The following is a 15,187-nucleotide window of genomic DNA, read 5'->3' on the forward strand; positions in this document are numbered from 1 at the left end:
AACCAATGCCTATGATGACTCGGATATACTTCCATGTTAATTATCCTGATCAGCAGAGTTTACTAGAGAGCACGCTGCATAAATGTAAATTTAACCTTTTCTATTCTTGTATCTGAGCTGATAACAACAAGATGCTGCTGCTGCACCTGACACAGATGTAATGGCTTATATCTTAGTGAACACGAAACGGATAGTTATCATCTGTGAAGCATAGCAACTCCTCTCTCGTTATGTGCCCTGACAGGCAGTATAAAATCCATACATACAATTTATGAGTTCAGTTAAACCCAGGTGCTCCAACAACATAATGGAGAATTGATGGTATTACAATAGAAGTTCCTGGTTCGAACCAGAAATGAGTAATTTGCCTATTTTTAAAAAAAATCAGTCTGCGTACTTACCAAGCAAGCTGAATGAAACTTTTTCTTGCATGTTCTGCAAGCTTTTTTGGGAAGAGAATAGTTGGAACCATGAATGACTGAGAAACAGATCATGCAATCTTCAACGCCCTCAAAACGTTTATCCACGTTATTTTTCCACAAAGATAAGCCTTCCATAATACTTCCATTCTAACAGAGGGAAAAAGCTGATTTTAATACTGTAGAAATCCTTCAGAATATTCTTACTGTCATTCATAAGCACATGAAGGAAACAAAGTCTGAAGGCTTTATAATCTGAAATTATATGCAATTTATGCAGTAAATAATTTATATGGCCCACGTATGAAATCCAGATGACAGTCTATAGAAATGCAAGCGTTTATCGAAACAAAAAAAAAACTTAGGAGCACTTAAACAGGCATTTTAGAATTGTCGGTCACTGTTTTATTTTGTTCTAACCACAGATGATGGAACTTAGCAACCACTATCTTTTAGGGAATTTAATGTACTGGGTTTTCAGGGGTTTTGGTTTTTTTTTTTTTTTTTGGAAATTTTTATTCCTAATTATAGTTGAGATAGCATTGCCACATGGGGCGAACACTGGCCCATGTCTTAAGAGATATAAATTTTCAATTTTGGTTATGGCTTTAACAGGACTTATTAGGCAGGTAATTTTACCTCTCTGTTTCACCACCTGGGGCAAAGAAGATAGTAAGAGTGATCAATTCTATTAAGTTCTTTGCGATCTACTGATGAAATCCACTACACAAATCTAAATAATATTACATTACTAGGAATATTTTATTATCAGGACTCTTAAGTTTTCAAAACTATGGGCTTTCTCTAAACTCACCTGATGTGTAAGATATGTGCTTAACTGTAGCATCCAGTTGCGCCATTGCTGCACAGCCACTCCAACCCTCTTTCCACTCTCAACTGTTATGGATCCCAGTGGGTAATTTGATGGAAGCTGTATTATTAGTTCAATAAATATATCATCAACTGAATAGGTAGCAATGACTTCCCGTGCCGCAGACCGAGCTTTTACCTATGAAAAAAATGCACATATTAAAAAACTCCAGAGAGGCATGCGCCATCTGTAGGTATTTTATACATACATAAACCATAAGTGCTTTACTACACACATTAAGTGATTTTCTTAGACCAGGAAAACACTTTGCTCAAAGAAAAAAGTCCGCTCATATCTTGGCAAACCAAAACCAAATTGCCAGGCATTTTTCAGTCTACTGATTGATAACATTTCTTGACAAACTAAAAAAGTATATCGATAGCAGCAGCTTCTACTTACCTCCTCAACTTCTCCGACATCATAAAACCCATTCTTTTTTTTCCACAAACAATTATTAATAAACATCAACTTAATATATCGATACCAAGATAAATTATGCTTTTATCAGTCATTTAGAACAACAAAAATGCAATCTTATCGAACACCGCAATGCAGTCTGCTCCTGAGAAGTAACATTTCTTAAAACGTTTGCAAAAAACCTGAAGTAAATCAAAGAGAGGACAAAAAGCCTTACTAACCGTCATGCCATTAAATAACTGTGTGCTAGTTTGAACAGAAGATATTTCCTGGGAAGAAAGCACGCTGCTGACATATTTGCTTGTAAATTTGTCTACAACGCTGAAGACACGTTTCTCACAGCTATTCCACCAAAGCCTGACCATGGCTGGCAAGTCCTTCAGCGTTATGTGGTACACAGAGCAGGCCAAGTGCGGAATCTGGGATGACAGGACTCCTGTCCCTGGGAGGGAAAGAAAGGGTGTTGAACTACTCTAACACATTAGTCACAGATGTTGGTTCCTCCACACCACGCACAAAAATTTTGATACCAACGTAACTGTGGTAACCGGAATTTCATGTACGTGCTCCTTCTATACTTGCTAGTCCAAGTGCTTGTTTGACTCTGCCTTTCTCCACCAGCCTGGTTTCTTTGTCTTTAGACTAACACTTCACAACTGGGAATTCATCCTCTAATTTTGAGATGAACTCTAGGTGGACTACCAGAAATCAAGAATAATTTTATATTCTAGATGTGACAAAATTCTCACCTTGGAGTGAACTCCAAACTAAGATGTTTGGAGCACGTTTGAAGTTTGCAGTGTCCTACAGAAGTGCATAAAGAGATAAGGGAAATCTTTCTCTTGAAATGTCATATTAGTAATTCTTTCTTACTGTCATCCATATAAATTGTCCTGCAATGTACAGTGACGTTCCGGTAAAAAACTAAGAAGTGAAAACTCAGTATCTTTGCTTACATCTACGCGTGTACGTAAAATAACAGTTTCAGTGCAGCAACTTTCAAAACTAAGTCTCTTTTTCATGTTTCTCAGCTAAAAAAACAGTATATCTTCTCTCATCATGGTTCATTAACTGGGTCTTCTGAACAGTGTGGCAAAAATAATTTAATATCTCAAACATTTAAAAAAATATACTAAAATATAATTTGTTTTTATTTATGTATTAAAATAGAAGAAAAAAAAAAGAAATCCCATTTAGCATGAAAAAATATCTAGAAGCAACAGAGAAGTCCCAGAATAGATCACACATTTTTACTGTTTAGCAATCTTTGAATACATTCATGATTTAGATAGTAGCAGTGTATTATTTCTGCCCTAAGTGAATAACCTGAGCATATCCTGGTTTGGTTTTCCATTTTCTTGATTTTTCCGATAAACATTACAACTTTGGTTAAGCTTCAAATGGGGAGTGTTAGCCAAAGATTTTTAAACGCATGTATGTATCTGTCTGCGTCCCTGTCTCTCTAAAGTACCTGTTTTTCAGATAAGGTTTTCTAAATAAATATTTTTAAGCAGAGAAGCATATTTAAACTTCAGCAATGTCAAAACTCTCTCAGATGCACAAATACAATTTTTACTAACCTTTGACATCCAAATGAAGCTCTTCGGTAAAGAAGGTTTTTGTGTCCTTATTTGGAACTTCTGAAGTTGGCCCAGAAAAGACTGGGTTTTCAGGCATAAGCCTGAACAAGTGATAAAGCAGTTTATTCAAGCTTTTAGTTCTTCTAAGGTATTGTGAGTAGAGAACTCGCAGCTGATGGTGTTAAGAAAGAAAATAAGACACACACACAATACAGATGAGACTTAACAAATATAGCTTACTCTGTAAATAATACAAATACGTTCCTGTAGAGAAAAAAAACAAGACTGATTCAAAACAAGTGTTTAGAAGAGTGATTTAGTTCTCTGCAATGTTGTGAATGATTAGAAAATCATAAAATGTTCAAAAAGGCTGCTACATGCCAGAAAGAATCATCTATTAATGAATCTTAATTCTTTATTACTCTAATAGTATCAGCCTTAATATTGCAGTGCAATAATCTAAGTCTATTGATGCTTCCAGAATTCCACTAAGTCCACAGAAACAAGACGCAGGAAGATACATAATTAAAAGAATACAAAGACCAGATGAAACTTCAAGATTCAAAGCAAATAAGCACGGTAAGAAATTCAGTTAAAAGACTCTGAACATATACCTGAGAAGAAGCTGCTCTGAAGAAAGCTAATGTTAACTTCCAAGTGAGAAGATACCCTAGAACAAGGCAGAACTCATCGCTGAGGGGCTGAATAACTGCAAATTCTCCAACTGGAATGCATTCCAGGATGTTTTCTAGCAAGAGTTCTTGAGTGGCCAGGACAGACATAAGAGCTGCTGGAGGTGATCTATGGAAAAATGTTATCTGGCATAGTAAACTCAAATCTTGAGCACAGCATTAACTGAATTTATATTCACAGCTTTACTAGAAACCTGTGAGTAAAGCCAGGTATGTAGAACATAAAAGGCACTTTCTATTACAGGAAAATTGACTTTCAATTTCACACATTAGTGCTAGATTTTAAGATTTCTTTTTTTACCCCCCACCCCAAAATGGACAGTTATATTCATCTTGCAAGTTGAATATAAACTGAATGCTGATCACTCAATCTGGAAGTGGTCTATGGCGGAGCTGATTTAACCTACATCACGGACAGCTGGCCTGCTTGCTTGCTTTGCTTGTCAAGTCACAGCAACAAAGGAGCGACTGAACACCGGATCTCCTAATCACTGGATGTGTAGGGTTTGGGCTTTCGCAATGAATTAAAAAGCCTTTTGCAGCTCCACAGTAAAAAAAGGTATTAACCATTGGGCTGAAAAACGGTTACTGTATTCCCTCTTTGAACTGCTGACTTTATGCAGGTTCAAGCTGTATAAAACACCCAGGTCAATTTTGGAGGTTTAAGAAACTCAAGTGACCTGTGCAGCTGGACACATTCTGAATACAGCAGTCTAGTAAAAATCTGTCAAGATTTTACAATATAGAGCATATATGTTGCACTTACTCTAGTAACTGTACCTAGAAAACAACTGCAAATATTGTTTCCAGTTTTAGCACAGACTTCACCAATTATATTGAATATTTTCAATATTTATGAACCTACTGTCATAGCTACGTCTTTTTTTTTTTCTTTTACCATCTCCTGACAGATGACTATTTGCTGCTAATTTCAACTCTTGTAACGCATTTTAAAGATACAGAAAACAGTTGTAAAATAACATGAAGAAAAAATACACACAGTGCCAATTCCTCCTCTTCATCACCATAAGATTTGAGATCTTCGTCATCAAATTTAGGCAATTCAGGCATTAATCTATAGAAATATGGAAAGGAAATCAGATTTAATTTTTACTATTTTAATATCTGTGATCCACAGTTCTTTGCTCATCAGTTAACACAGAATCTTTAAGAGACATGTCACCATTGCAAAGTTGGTTCCTGACTGACAGCCAACGAGCAAGTAGCTTTGCTCAGTTATTTTCCAGACCTTTTACACTTCCTAAGTCACACTAAAAGAAACTTGTCTATCTCTGAATAAAGCTCTTGCAACTTTATGCCTCAGTATAAGTGAAAGATAATGGTAGCTTCTTATGCTTAAGCCATCTGCCTCACAATCTGCACTTTGAGCAGTCAGATGCACATACTGTTTTTCAAATTCTGTATTCTCTCTTTTGGTATTGGAGATATCCAAAAAGTTCACAAGAATACTCCATGTTCTTATGCACTTTCTTCATTTTCTTTTCTAAACTAGTGAAAATAAAAAGGTGACACTATTTAAAGATACTGTCAGACCCAGATCAAACCTGGAATATTTTAGTTTATATTTCAGGATTCTCAGATTGTTAAAATAGGAGCTAAAAATAAATAACTTTATAGTTATGATACTGATATCTATCTAACTATGGTACAGAAAATAAAACTGTATCTTCATGTACTGCAGTAAAATTTCTCAGCATACATTTAGTCTACTTTTACAATTAAATTTAGCATTCATAGCTTTATATGTTCTCCAATCCAGAACACACCGCCCAGTTAAGAATTTTCTCCCATAACGGAACACAACTTTGTTAAACACATCTATAGCTGCATATTCTACAGCAGATTTTTAAAAAGAAGGGGGGGGGGGGGGTAAGGGGAGGTGAAGGGAGCAAGAAATTAATTGATTCTTACTTATACAGCATATGGTAGACAGAAATCTGTACAGGTCTAGCCCGGAAAAGCAACAATGGAGATAACGTATTTAGTAGAGTCTGGAGTTTATCTGGAAGATTTGTTTTCTGGCCTGCAACAAACTTCGCTGGCAATTTATGGTTTAACAACTGGTCCTTCGAGATGTACGTTAGAGCTTCACCCAAAGATGTTAACACAGAGTTCTGAAAGGAGCCTTCAGATGCATTTTTGGTTTCTCCTATTTAAAATAGAGGAAGACAAGCTGTGATGCAGAAGGTATGGATGAGATCATAAACAAGCATTACTAGAAACAACTCAGACTCTGCTTATCAAAATCTCATCTTAAAAGACACAATGTTAAGTGCAATTACTTTACTAATTACCATATAAGTGTTCAATAAGATGTGTTGACATAATATTCCTATAAATTAAAAAATTAGGCCCATCAGGTTCTATTTCAGAATAGCCTGACAGGCACCACTATTATCCTCCTTGCCATATACTTGCCTGTGATTTTCACCAACAAAGGTAACAGCAAATTGTGAATTCCTTCAGAAAAGAATTCCTTCCATTCACTGATCAAGTTCGCAGGAAGGTTTTCAGTAGTTTCAGGAGTTGCAGCTTCAAAGTAAGCGCTAAGGGCAGATGCCAAGTCACAACTAACACAAGCAAAAATCTGCACGAGCGGGACATGATAAAGTGAACGATTTTCACTTGTTGTCTAGGAGGGGGAAAAAAAAAAAAAAGAATATTTCGTGACTATAAATTTGCTTTAAAATATCTGTTTCACATTCCCTGTCTATACCAGAAAGAGTCATTTCAAAGAAGACCCAATTGCAAATACCATTTTAAAATTATTTGGGGGGAAAAAGAAAAAAGTTTAAAAATATAATCTGTGTTTTAGTAAGACTTGCTGAAAATTATTTCCAAGTCTCATCAACATTTAGAATCCTGGATTACCTCCCTTATATGGCCATCTTTATAATGACAGAAAGAAACTGCCACCAAGTATTGGTATGTGAAGTGCTCTCACGTTTCTCTCCCAGCCATAAAAGCCGTCCTAACATCATGTTTATACTTCTAAATTGCAGAAGGAAATTGGCAATACACTATTGTAAACTGGAAATTACTGAAGTGGCAATCAGGAGAATATTTCCTCTCCCACACCACCATTCCTTCTTTTTATTTTTATTCTTACTAGTTTCCCCAAAAAAGGAATATCATTGAATATAAAAATATTCCCAAACACTTAATCTAAGCAACAAGTTTTTCATACAGGTTTGCAGTTTGGGTTATTTTAAAATTTAAGAAAAAAATTACAGTTTTGAGGGACATACAACATAGGTAAGAAGATTAATCCTGAGACCAAGGAACTCCACATGGATGTTTCCAGCCTGCCCTTGTGTGTAGTGACAGCGTGAGCTATACATAAAAAAATAAGAATAAGCTAGAGGGTGAGAGATTCCATATCTTTATTTGATAAATAAAGTAGTAGTCAGCTGTTCACTCTGACCTGTTTTCTAACAGCATTAAAATATAATTTTGATGTTTCATGGGATCATTTAGATATCGAAATGCTGATCTTGCTTTTCATTCACTTAATTTTTATGCTGTGTTAGACTTTGGTCTTAAAGGGGTATTATTTTTCAACAGAGACCTAGGGCAGACACATTTTGAAATTATTCTTCAATTACCAATGCCACTACTAAACAATATATTACTTTGAGGGGGAGGTAATTTCATCTCCATATACAAAAAGAAACACAAGGTACAGCATTGCTTGTGCTTTTAAGCCACACATGACCTTTGCCAAAGTTCAATGCAGAAAGGATTTTGTGCAATTCTTTTTAACACTGTGTCAAATATTTAGTAAGCTGAGACAACTTTGTGCCTGCCACATCCACAGAATAATCTAAAAAAGGTAAGTACATCAAAACTGGAGACAGAACATTTGCACTCATGGAGTAGGTAAAGTTTATTTTCTTAGTTTCATATTTCAATTGAGATGCTTTTTAGACTAAGTCATCTTTGAAGAGCTGAGTACCCAGCTATTAATATTGATCATTACACTAAAGTACTAGAAAGTTAACACACAGATTAGACAAAACAAAGTTAAAGCTCTTAAGACCATTATGCTGTAAACTCTAAGTAAGAGCCATTAGCACTCTGATTTCCATTCCTCTTGACAATCTTCATGCGTCTTTGTTCAAATTTAATTTCTGTGTGGCATAGCTTCTACAGTGTTTCATCCTCCTGATACCCAACTTTCCACTTCGTAAATACAAAGGTGAACTTTTAACATACAGCTTTCAAAGATTTAGGCGGAAATGTCCATCAGCCAGCCCAGTAAGATAATAAAAATTTAGTTACTTCATAGCCTGTTTTTTAACCCCACGCTCCCTCATCAGCCCAGTAGTTTCAGAGGACATCAGGAGGATCCCAAGAAAAGCTGCAATGCAATAGTAGGTAATAGGCCCTTTCACATTACCTCTAACCAAGCCAGCATGGAACACATGATAAAGTCCCATTCATTATCGGCCAAAGGAGCTGTGGAATACTTCAGCAACAAGGGAAGGTAACGGATCATCTCTATGTTGAAACCAAGCAACTGAGCACTTGTTTCTTTCAGATTGCTGCAATAAAAATACAAGTAAAGCTTACTTATCTTCATGTTGCAGATACGACTGCTTATATTCTTGCCTTCACTCCTCCTCTTAGGACAAATTAGTCTTGTGCCAGGCTCTGCCCTGTGTGCTCTTGATACGCTTGTCTTTCAAAGTTAGAATACTACATTAGCTGCCAGGTCTAAATAAATCATTCCACAGGTACAAAATAGCCTATCGCAGCTACTTGCCCATTTGCATGTTATACAGATTCCTAAAATTGTACAATGTACATATTCACTCTGGCAATATACTTACCTAAACTATGAAATTTGCAATTTTAACTAAAATCAATGCAAGAAAAATAATCATTTAAGTTACTAATCTTAAAAATAAAATATAAGCCCTCAAGTGTCCAAATAGTGTACATTATTTTGAGACTTTGTTGCCTGGATTTTTCTCACTATACTCAAGACAAATAAACCTCAGTATATTTTCACACTCCTTGCTGGAAGCTTTACAAGTTACACTTTCAGGTCCCAATTTTAAAAAAACAGACACCTAAGTTTGGTATCCAAGTTTGGTTTCTGCTACCTAAATAAGCAATCAGAATTTAGAACTAAATATCCAGCAACATGTACAGAAGTTGGCCAGTTTTGAATACTTTTGAAAACAGCTGACATCTAGGTGCACTAAAAAAGCTCCTAGTTTGCCAGCCTTCAACCACCTACGTAATTTTCTTCAGCGTGAGTTATTAGATACTTAAAGACAGGCACATTAAACTGAGGGATTCAGTTCTACAAAGGCTTAAAAATGTAATATTAGAGCACTGGGTAGCAGCTGTAACTTAGAAATTTATTTTCTTTGAGTTAATAACCACTTCGTATTTTTAAACTCTTGTTTTAGAAATAAATAAATAAAAAAAAGTCAAATTATCTCAAAGTTGCACCCACCAGCTAAAGAGAAAGCTGTCCTCATTATCATTTTTCCAGGACATTATGATTTTTAGTATTCCAGGTAGTAGGTGATCACAATCAATACTTCTATCATTCAAGCAGGAGTTCAAAATGGAAAGACACCCAAATGCTCCTATAACATAATAAAAATATCATACCCAAGAGGTCTTAATCATCAAGACAAAAAACAAACATTAGAGTGTTTTTCAATTAACTGGATCGTTTTATCTGAACTTAACATTCATACTGTAAGTTAGTTTGGATAATACCTAAGCTTTCTTATTTCAACACTTATTCCAGAGATGCCATTGTTAAATCAAAAATACTATACCCAACCCAAACCTAAAAACAAAACCAAAAAGCCCTCAAACCAACCAAAAACTCCTATAAGATTAACTGTTGGTTTGTACAATTAACAAAAAGGGAAAATACCTGCTAAGATTTAAATCTACTAGTGTTACTAAAAATGAGTATGCTAAGCAATAATTTGGCCAGATAATTAAGTAAATGTAACTGAGAGTTGTGAATTCCAGTATTGTTTTAAGAGTGTTAATTTTTACTTCTTGAGTGAAGTACTACTGTTGCATTAATACTGTTCTCCATTTTTACGGAAAACTGCATGTATCTAGATGTCTTGGAGAAAATTTCTTACAAGCATGATGACAGAGTTAAAGTACCATTTACGCACAGCAAAAACAAACAAAAAACCCACTTCACTTAAGCAGCAGTGCAATGATTTACAAGAACTTTACCAGCACTTTGCTGATCTGAAAAAAAAAAGAATTAAGAGTTGAATGGTAGGCCTACAACCTACATCACACTTAATGGGAAAATATCGTCTGCGCAGGAATCTCTAGAAAAATGAGAAGCAGCAGAAAGGAAAACGCAGACCAGCATTACAAACATGAGCACTCCACAGCAGGGGAGGAGTGAGGACTCTTTTTCCCATTTTCTGTTTAAAGTTTCACAGCCACATTTGGTTGGTTCACCAGTTCACTCAGAAAGCCAGGAAAGCTTAACTAAGTCCAAAGAGTAAGAGTTAGGGAAACTACCACAGTAGAAAAATTCAAGATTCCTCTCAATCACTGCATGGCACTAACACTGAGAATTTTCACACTTTGACGATGTCCATTTAAAGGATGTCATCTGAAATCCTGAGGACACTGCTAAGGGTCAGACAGATGTCCACAGTTTAAAGTCACCAAAGACAACTTTCCAATTTAAGTAAGCACAGTCCTGTTAAAAAATACAAAATCAACTTTCAAGTTTTTATACATACTGATCAGTAAGAGCATGTGCAAGAAAGCACAAAAGCAGTATTGAGGAAAAAAGAGAAAGTTTCTTCCTTTAAATTTTCTTGAAAAACAAGAAGTTTCTGAAAATATCAAAGTTTTCTAAAGGATATCCAAAACGATATTATAATACACCTCAATCACATCTAAGTAGTTTTTCAAAAGCTGCTGAAAGTGTATATACAGCAGTTCTGACTCAGCACACTATATCCCATGCACTGGAAGAACTACTCAGGAATTATACATAAGCTGTGAAAGAGTTCTTGCTAAAGCATCTACAGACAATCATGACACTACCAGTTGATGAGAGTAATATTTTTGTATGCTGTGTAAAGCCTAAATGATTAACTGAAAACCTTGATATTTACAGATGTGTAAGTCAGGTAGACCAAACAAGAGGTATGGTGATATCAAAGCTCCTTTAACAGTATCAGCCTAAACTTAGTTCTAACGTTCTATCAGGCAGTATAGCTTGCACTTCCTTAATAAGGCAGAAAACTACTACGCCAAACAGTCTAGAAGAAATATGCAAACTGAGAATACATTTCTTTCTAGGAAAGACAATATTATTATAGTTAACACATTTTATCTAAAAGCAAACATTATTACAAAATAATGTTCTTAAATTCTAATGAAGTGGACTGAGGTAAGAATATACTCACCATCAGTGCTGGAAAGCTCCGCCTGTGCGCATGTCATAAGTTTGGCCACACAGTGGAAGACAAGTTCTTTCTTCTCTTCCTCAATTAAAAAAGGTGATAGACACTGAAGCGTATGCAGTCTGCCCTCTGTTAATGGCAGAAACCTATTCATACAAACAAAACATCAAGAATGAAACAAACCCAAAAATTTAACTAGCAAACAAAATGTCAATTGATTCGTAATGATCTAATATCCTATGATGTAACTAATCTCACACACTGAGTCTCACTTTTACATTCCATACACAAGTATTATCAAACTTTCAGACTTCAGTTGTCAATCATCAGAATCAGTATCATTTAACTTTATCAACATTTGCAACAAACTAAAAGACCAAAGGCAGCAGTATTAAGGTACCCTTCTGTTGTCTTAAAAAGTTGTTTCATCTCACAGGATACAGTGTTTTCCACATGAATCACTTTAGCCATGGTTAAGGACCAGAGTCTTCCGTGTGCTTCTGATCTTCAAATAAGAAGACAGACCATGGTTAATTTATACAGATGCACAGTTCACAACAAAAACATTTGGATGAAGTTTTGTACTTTATACAATGCAAAACATGAAGACAGGGTTAAGGGTTGTTTTACTTGTTCCTACGTACCTATCAAATATTGTTTGCTGAAGGCTAGTTGTATTACTAAGTGTACTGAACTTCTCATATGTGATGTGCATTTCTTCTAACATATGAACGTATTCCAGAAGCAGATAAGGAGGATTCTCCAATTCTTCAATCCACTGTAATGAGTACAACAGCTCTGCAACTAATTAAATAAAGGTTGTTGTTTACAAACAACTGCTGAATATACTCAGTGCATCAGCAAGAAGTTTCAGGTCAAGATTTTGTTGGGTTTTTTAAGTATGTTTTTAATGCATTAAGAAGATGACATTTACAAGCAATCTCAGGTGCTTCAGAGCATGAACTGCATATTTGCCATTGCACCATAAAATCCAAGAGAAGAAAAGGCTACAATAACCTATTCCAGATGCTCAGGAAAATTTTAAAGCAAATCAAACTTGAGAAGAATTCTAACTCCCCTCTATTGTCTGTCTTTTTTTTTTTAAATGTGTATTTCTTGCAGACAGGGCAATCAAGATCTAAGTCCGGCAAAAGAAAAAAAACACAAAACAAATTTGATGCTAATAGTTAGCATGCGGTTTCTTCATTAGCTTAAAAAGACCCACACTGAACAATAACACTTCTCATCGTAATGAGACTTTTGGCGATAGAATTGTTAATTTGATAACACTGGCTCTAATCTGAGCATTCTATAATTAAAAAGAAACAAGATTCCACCTGGTGGAATTAAGAGAAATTGCTGCCTCAAAATACCTTTACATTTTGGCTAAACACTCAGGGCGTTTATTTGATGGCATGGATACAGTTCACTGTCCAGTCATGCCAATGCACCATGTGTTTTGGCAATGAGCACCTCTGAATTGGGAGAAGTTTGAATTTACGATGAACTTCAACATTCTGCTGCAATAGCATGTATATAATCACAAAAGGTTCTAGAAATTTAAAGACTACACTTGTCTGTACTTATACTTTTAAAAGAGAAGAAAAAAAAAACAACAGAAGATAAAAGGATGATTTCTTATACCTATATGCCAAACTTCAACTATTCATTTCTAATTACCGATTCAGGTTAATTTACAGCTACTATAAAATGAAATTCCTTCAAGTTTTACCATTGTAACTTACTTATATTGTCAATTTTCTTTCTTTCAGCATCATCATTTCCATGGACTATACCATTTTCCAATACAAGTAGTACCATTTTACTTATTAAGGCTGAAGTACACAGATGGCCTGGAAGTTTAGTTGTGCCACACAGCCTGACACAGGATCCCAAAGGTTCACAATTCATACTAAGCCTTCCTTCCAAAAGAGGTTTGTGCATCCACTGTAATAGGTGCATAAAGAGAGTATGAGTAAATAATTGACATTTTAATGATGCATAGAAGAGCTATGATCTGTTTAACCTTGAAAATTCAGAATTATTAAAAAATAACCATGAAAGATACAAATTAACACTAAAAGCACAACAGTGAGGCTGATCTGCTCCAGCATATTAAAAAACCTAAATGCACAGCAGTAGCTTGGAACTACACTGCTGCCTCAGAAATAAATATCTATCTTTAGAACTCTATATTTTACAAGAAATACTAGGGTTACTGAATATTGGTGGTCAAACAGGAAATTTATTTCCTTCCCCACTCTCCACTCTATACATGTCACCATTTTGTTGATAGTCAGTGTATCATGTTCCTCTGCAGATATCAGCGTCTTTCACAAAATTAATCTTATCTTTAAGTTAATTCATCTATAAGAACATCTTCATGATGTATATTCTGTCAGACAAAATTCCTGAACTGTAAAGGAAGTTGCTGGTGTTCCATGCAGAAAAGGGTAATTTTACAGATTTTTATTTTCTCCAGTAGTACTGCATGGGGCCATAAACATATAGATTTTGTCCTCTGTCATGGACAGAGGCTGCTAAGAACCTTTACACAGACATATGCGTATTCATAACTGCAGTGTGATGTCAAAATAAAGAATGCTTATCGCCCGAAAGGACACAGACTTGAGGTAAGATCGACTACTGCATGCAAGTCCATTATCATTTTCGTACCTCAGTGGATAGTGACTCATGCAATTTCCCCCACTCAGTTTTGTTTGGCGTGACATGCTCAACATAAGCTCCCACAAGATATCCAGACGGTCCGTCAGCTTCCATAAGCTTAGACAACAAATCACTAACTGCAGAGATCAAAATCTGAAGGCTGAAAAAAAGAAAAAAATGCTGCAAACAAGTTTGGCATGACCCAGTAAAAGCAAGCTGCTTTATTTTACATTGATACAATGCTATGTACATTGTATCAATGCTATATACATGCCATACCGATGGCATTTTAAGTTATGCTCTGTGCCACAGTTCCCACCTCTGACAGGCTGAAAAAACTCTCAGCAACACAGATACCAATTAAATGAAAAAAATAGTATAGTACCAATCTTAGTTTGTTTTGGAGAACAACATATTATGAAATGGACATGTACATCACAATTACCTTTTAACATCCAAAGACGATGACTGAATTTGATTCTTGACCCACAGTGCCGATTTATGCAAAAAGGTACTCTGTTTCTGCACACTCCGAAGCTGATGCACAAGTGAATTCACACCAGACATCCAAGTGTGTTTTAACTTACATACAAGTAAATCTATTGTAGGGAAAAGAAAAGAAAAACAAAACACCAAAAAAAGCCCCCAGCACACAGACAAGCAAAACTACCACAAACAGGTAAGCCCAAATTGCAACCTACAGCATACAGCAACAACCACACATATCTAAAGGTCCTAGAGCAGGAAAAGAATTCTCTTTTTTATGTGGTTACATGCAGTAACTATTGAGAGCAAATATACAGGTTCTTGCAGAGCAACTTCAAATTAACTCTGACACACAGGTAATGCTTTGAGAAAAAGAGTGATGTTCCTGTTTTCTACCACAATATGCACATAAGGTCGTCAAAACCGCAGAACTTTTTAAAATACTGAAATACTGAACATTCACAACGTCAACCACCATTTGCAAAGCAGCAGTGGTTTTCAGGTTATTATTGTCCTACTTCACTTCTATGACAACACTGCAGCATTTCTTCCCTTATACCTACAGCAGTAGATGCATATATCATTTATCACTCTCAAATTCTGCGTTCAAAGA

At 35.6% G+C, this 15,187-nt stretch overlaps 1 protein-coding gene across 1 annotated transcript in view; it reads right to left on the minus strand.

Annotated features, from left to right (window-relative positions):
- The window catches only part of LTN1 (listerin E3 ubiquitin protein ligase 1), a 35,034-nt gene that overhangs the window by 1,360 nt on the left and 18,487 nt on the right, over positions 1-15,187 (minus strand). Inside the window, exons 14-29 of the mRNA XM_064470302.1 lie at positions 14,534-14,687; positions 14,098-14,248; positions 13,167-13,368; positions 12,066-12,225; positions 11,822-11,926; positions 11,425-11,567; positions 9,468-9,603; positions 8,400-8,544; positions 6,419-6,632; positions 5,912-6,149; positions 4,980-5,054; positions 3,902-4,088; positions 3,288-3,459; positions 1,929-2,149; positions 1,234-1,428; positions 402-569 (exon numbers count right to left, since the gene is read on the minus strand). Coding sequence (XP_064326372.1) covers positions 402-569; positions 1,234-1,428; positions 1,929-2,149; positions 3,288-3,459; positions 3,902-4,088; positions 4,980-5,054; positions 5,912-6,149; positions 6,419-6,632; positions 8,400-8,544; positions 9,468-9,603; positions 11,425-11,567; positions 11,822-11,926; positions 12,066-12,225; positions 13,167-13,368; positions 14,098-14,248; positions 14,534-14,687 — 2,666 coding nt within the window. The remainder of the gene's footprint in view (positions 1-401; positions 570-1,233; positions 1,429-1,928; positions 2,150-3,287; positions 3,460-3,901; positions 4,089-4,979; positions 5,055-5,911; positions 6,150-6,418; positions 6,633-8,399; positions 8,545-9,467; positions 9,604-11,424; positions 11,568-11,821; positions 11,927-12,065; positions 12,226-13,166; positions 13,369-14,097; positions 14,249-14,533; positions 14,688-15,187) is intronic.

This window comes from Phalacrocorax carbo, chromosome 1, assembly GCF_963921805.1.
Source record: "Phalacrocorax carbo chromosome 1, bPhaCar2.1, whole genome shotgun sequence".
NCBI classification, from domain to species: Eukaryota; Metazoa; Chordata; class Aves; order Suliformes; family Phalacrocoracidae; genus Phalacrocorax; species Phalacrocorax carbo.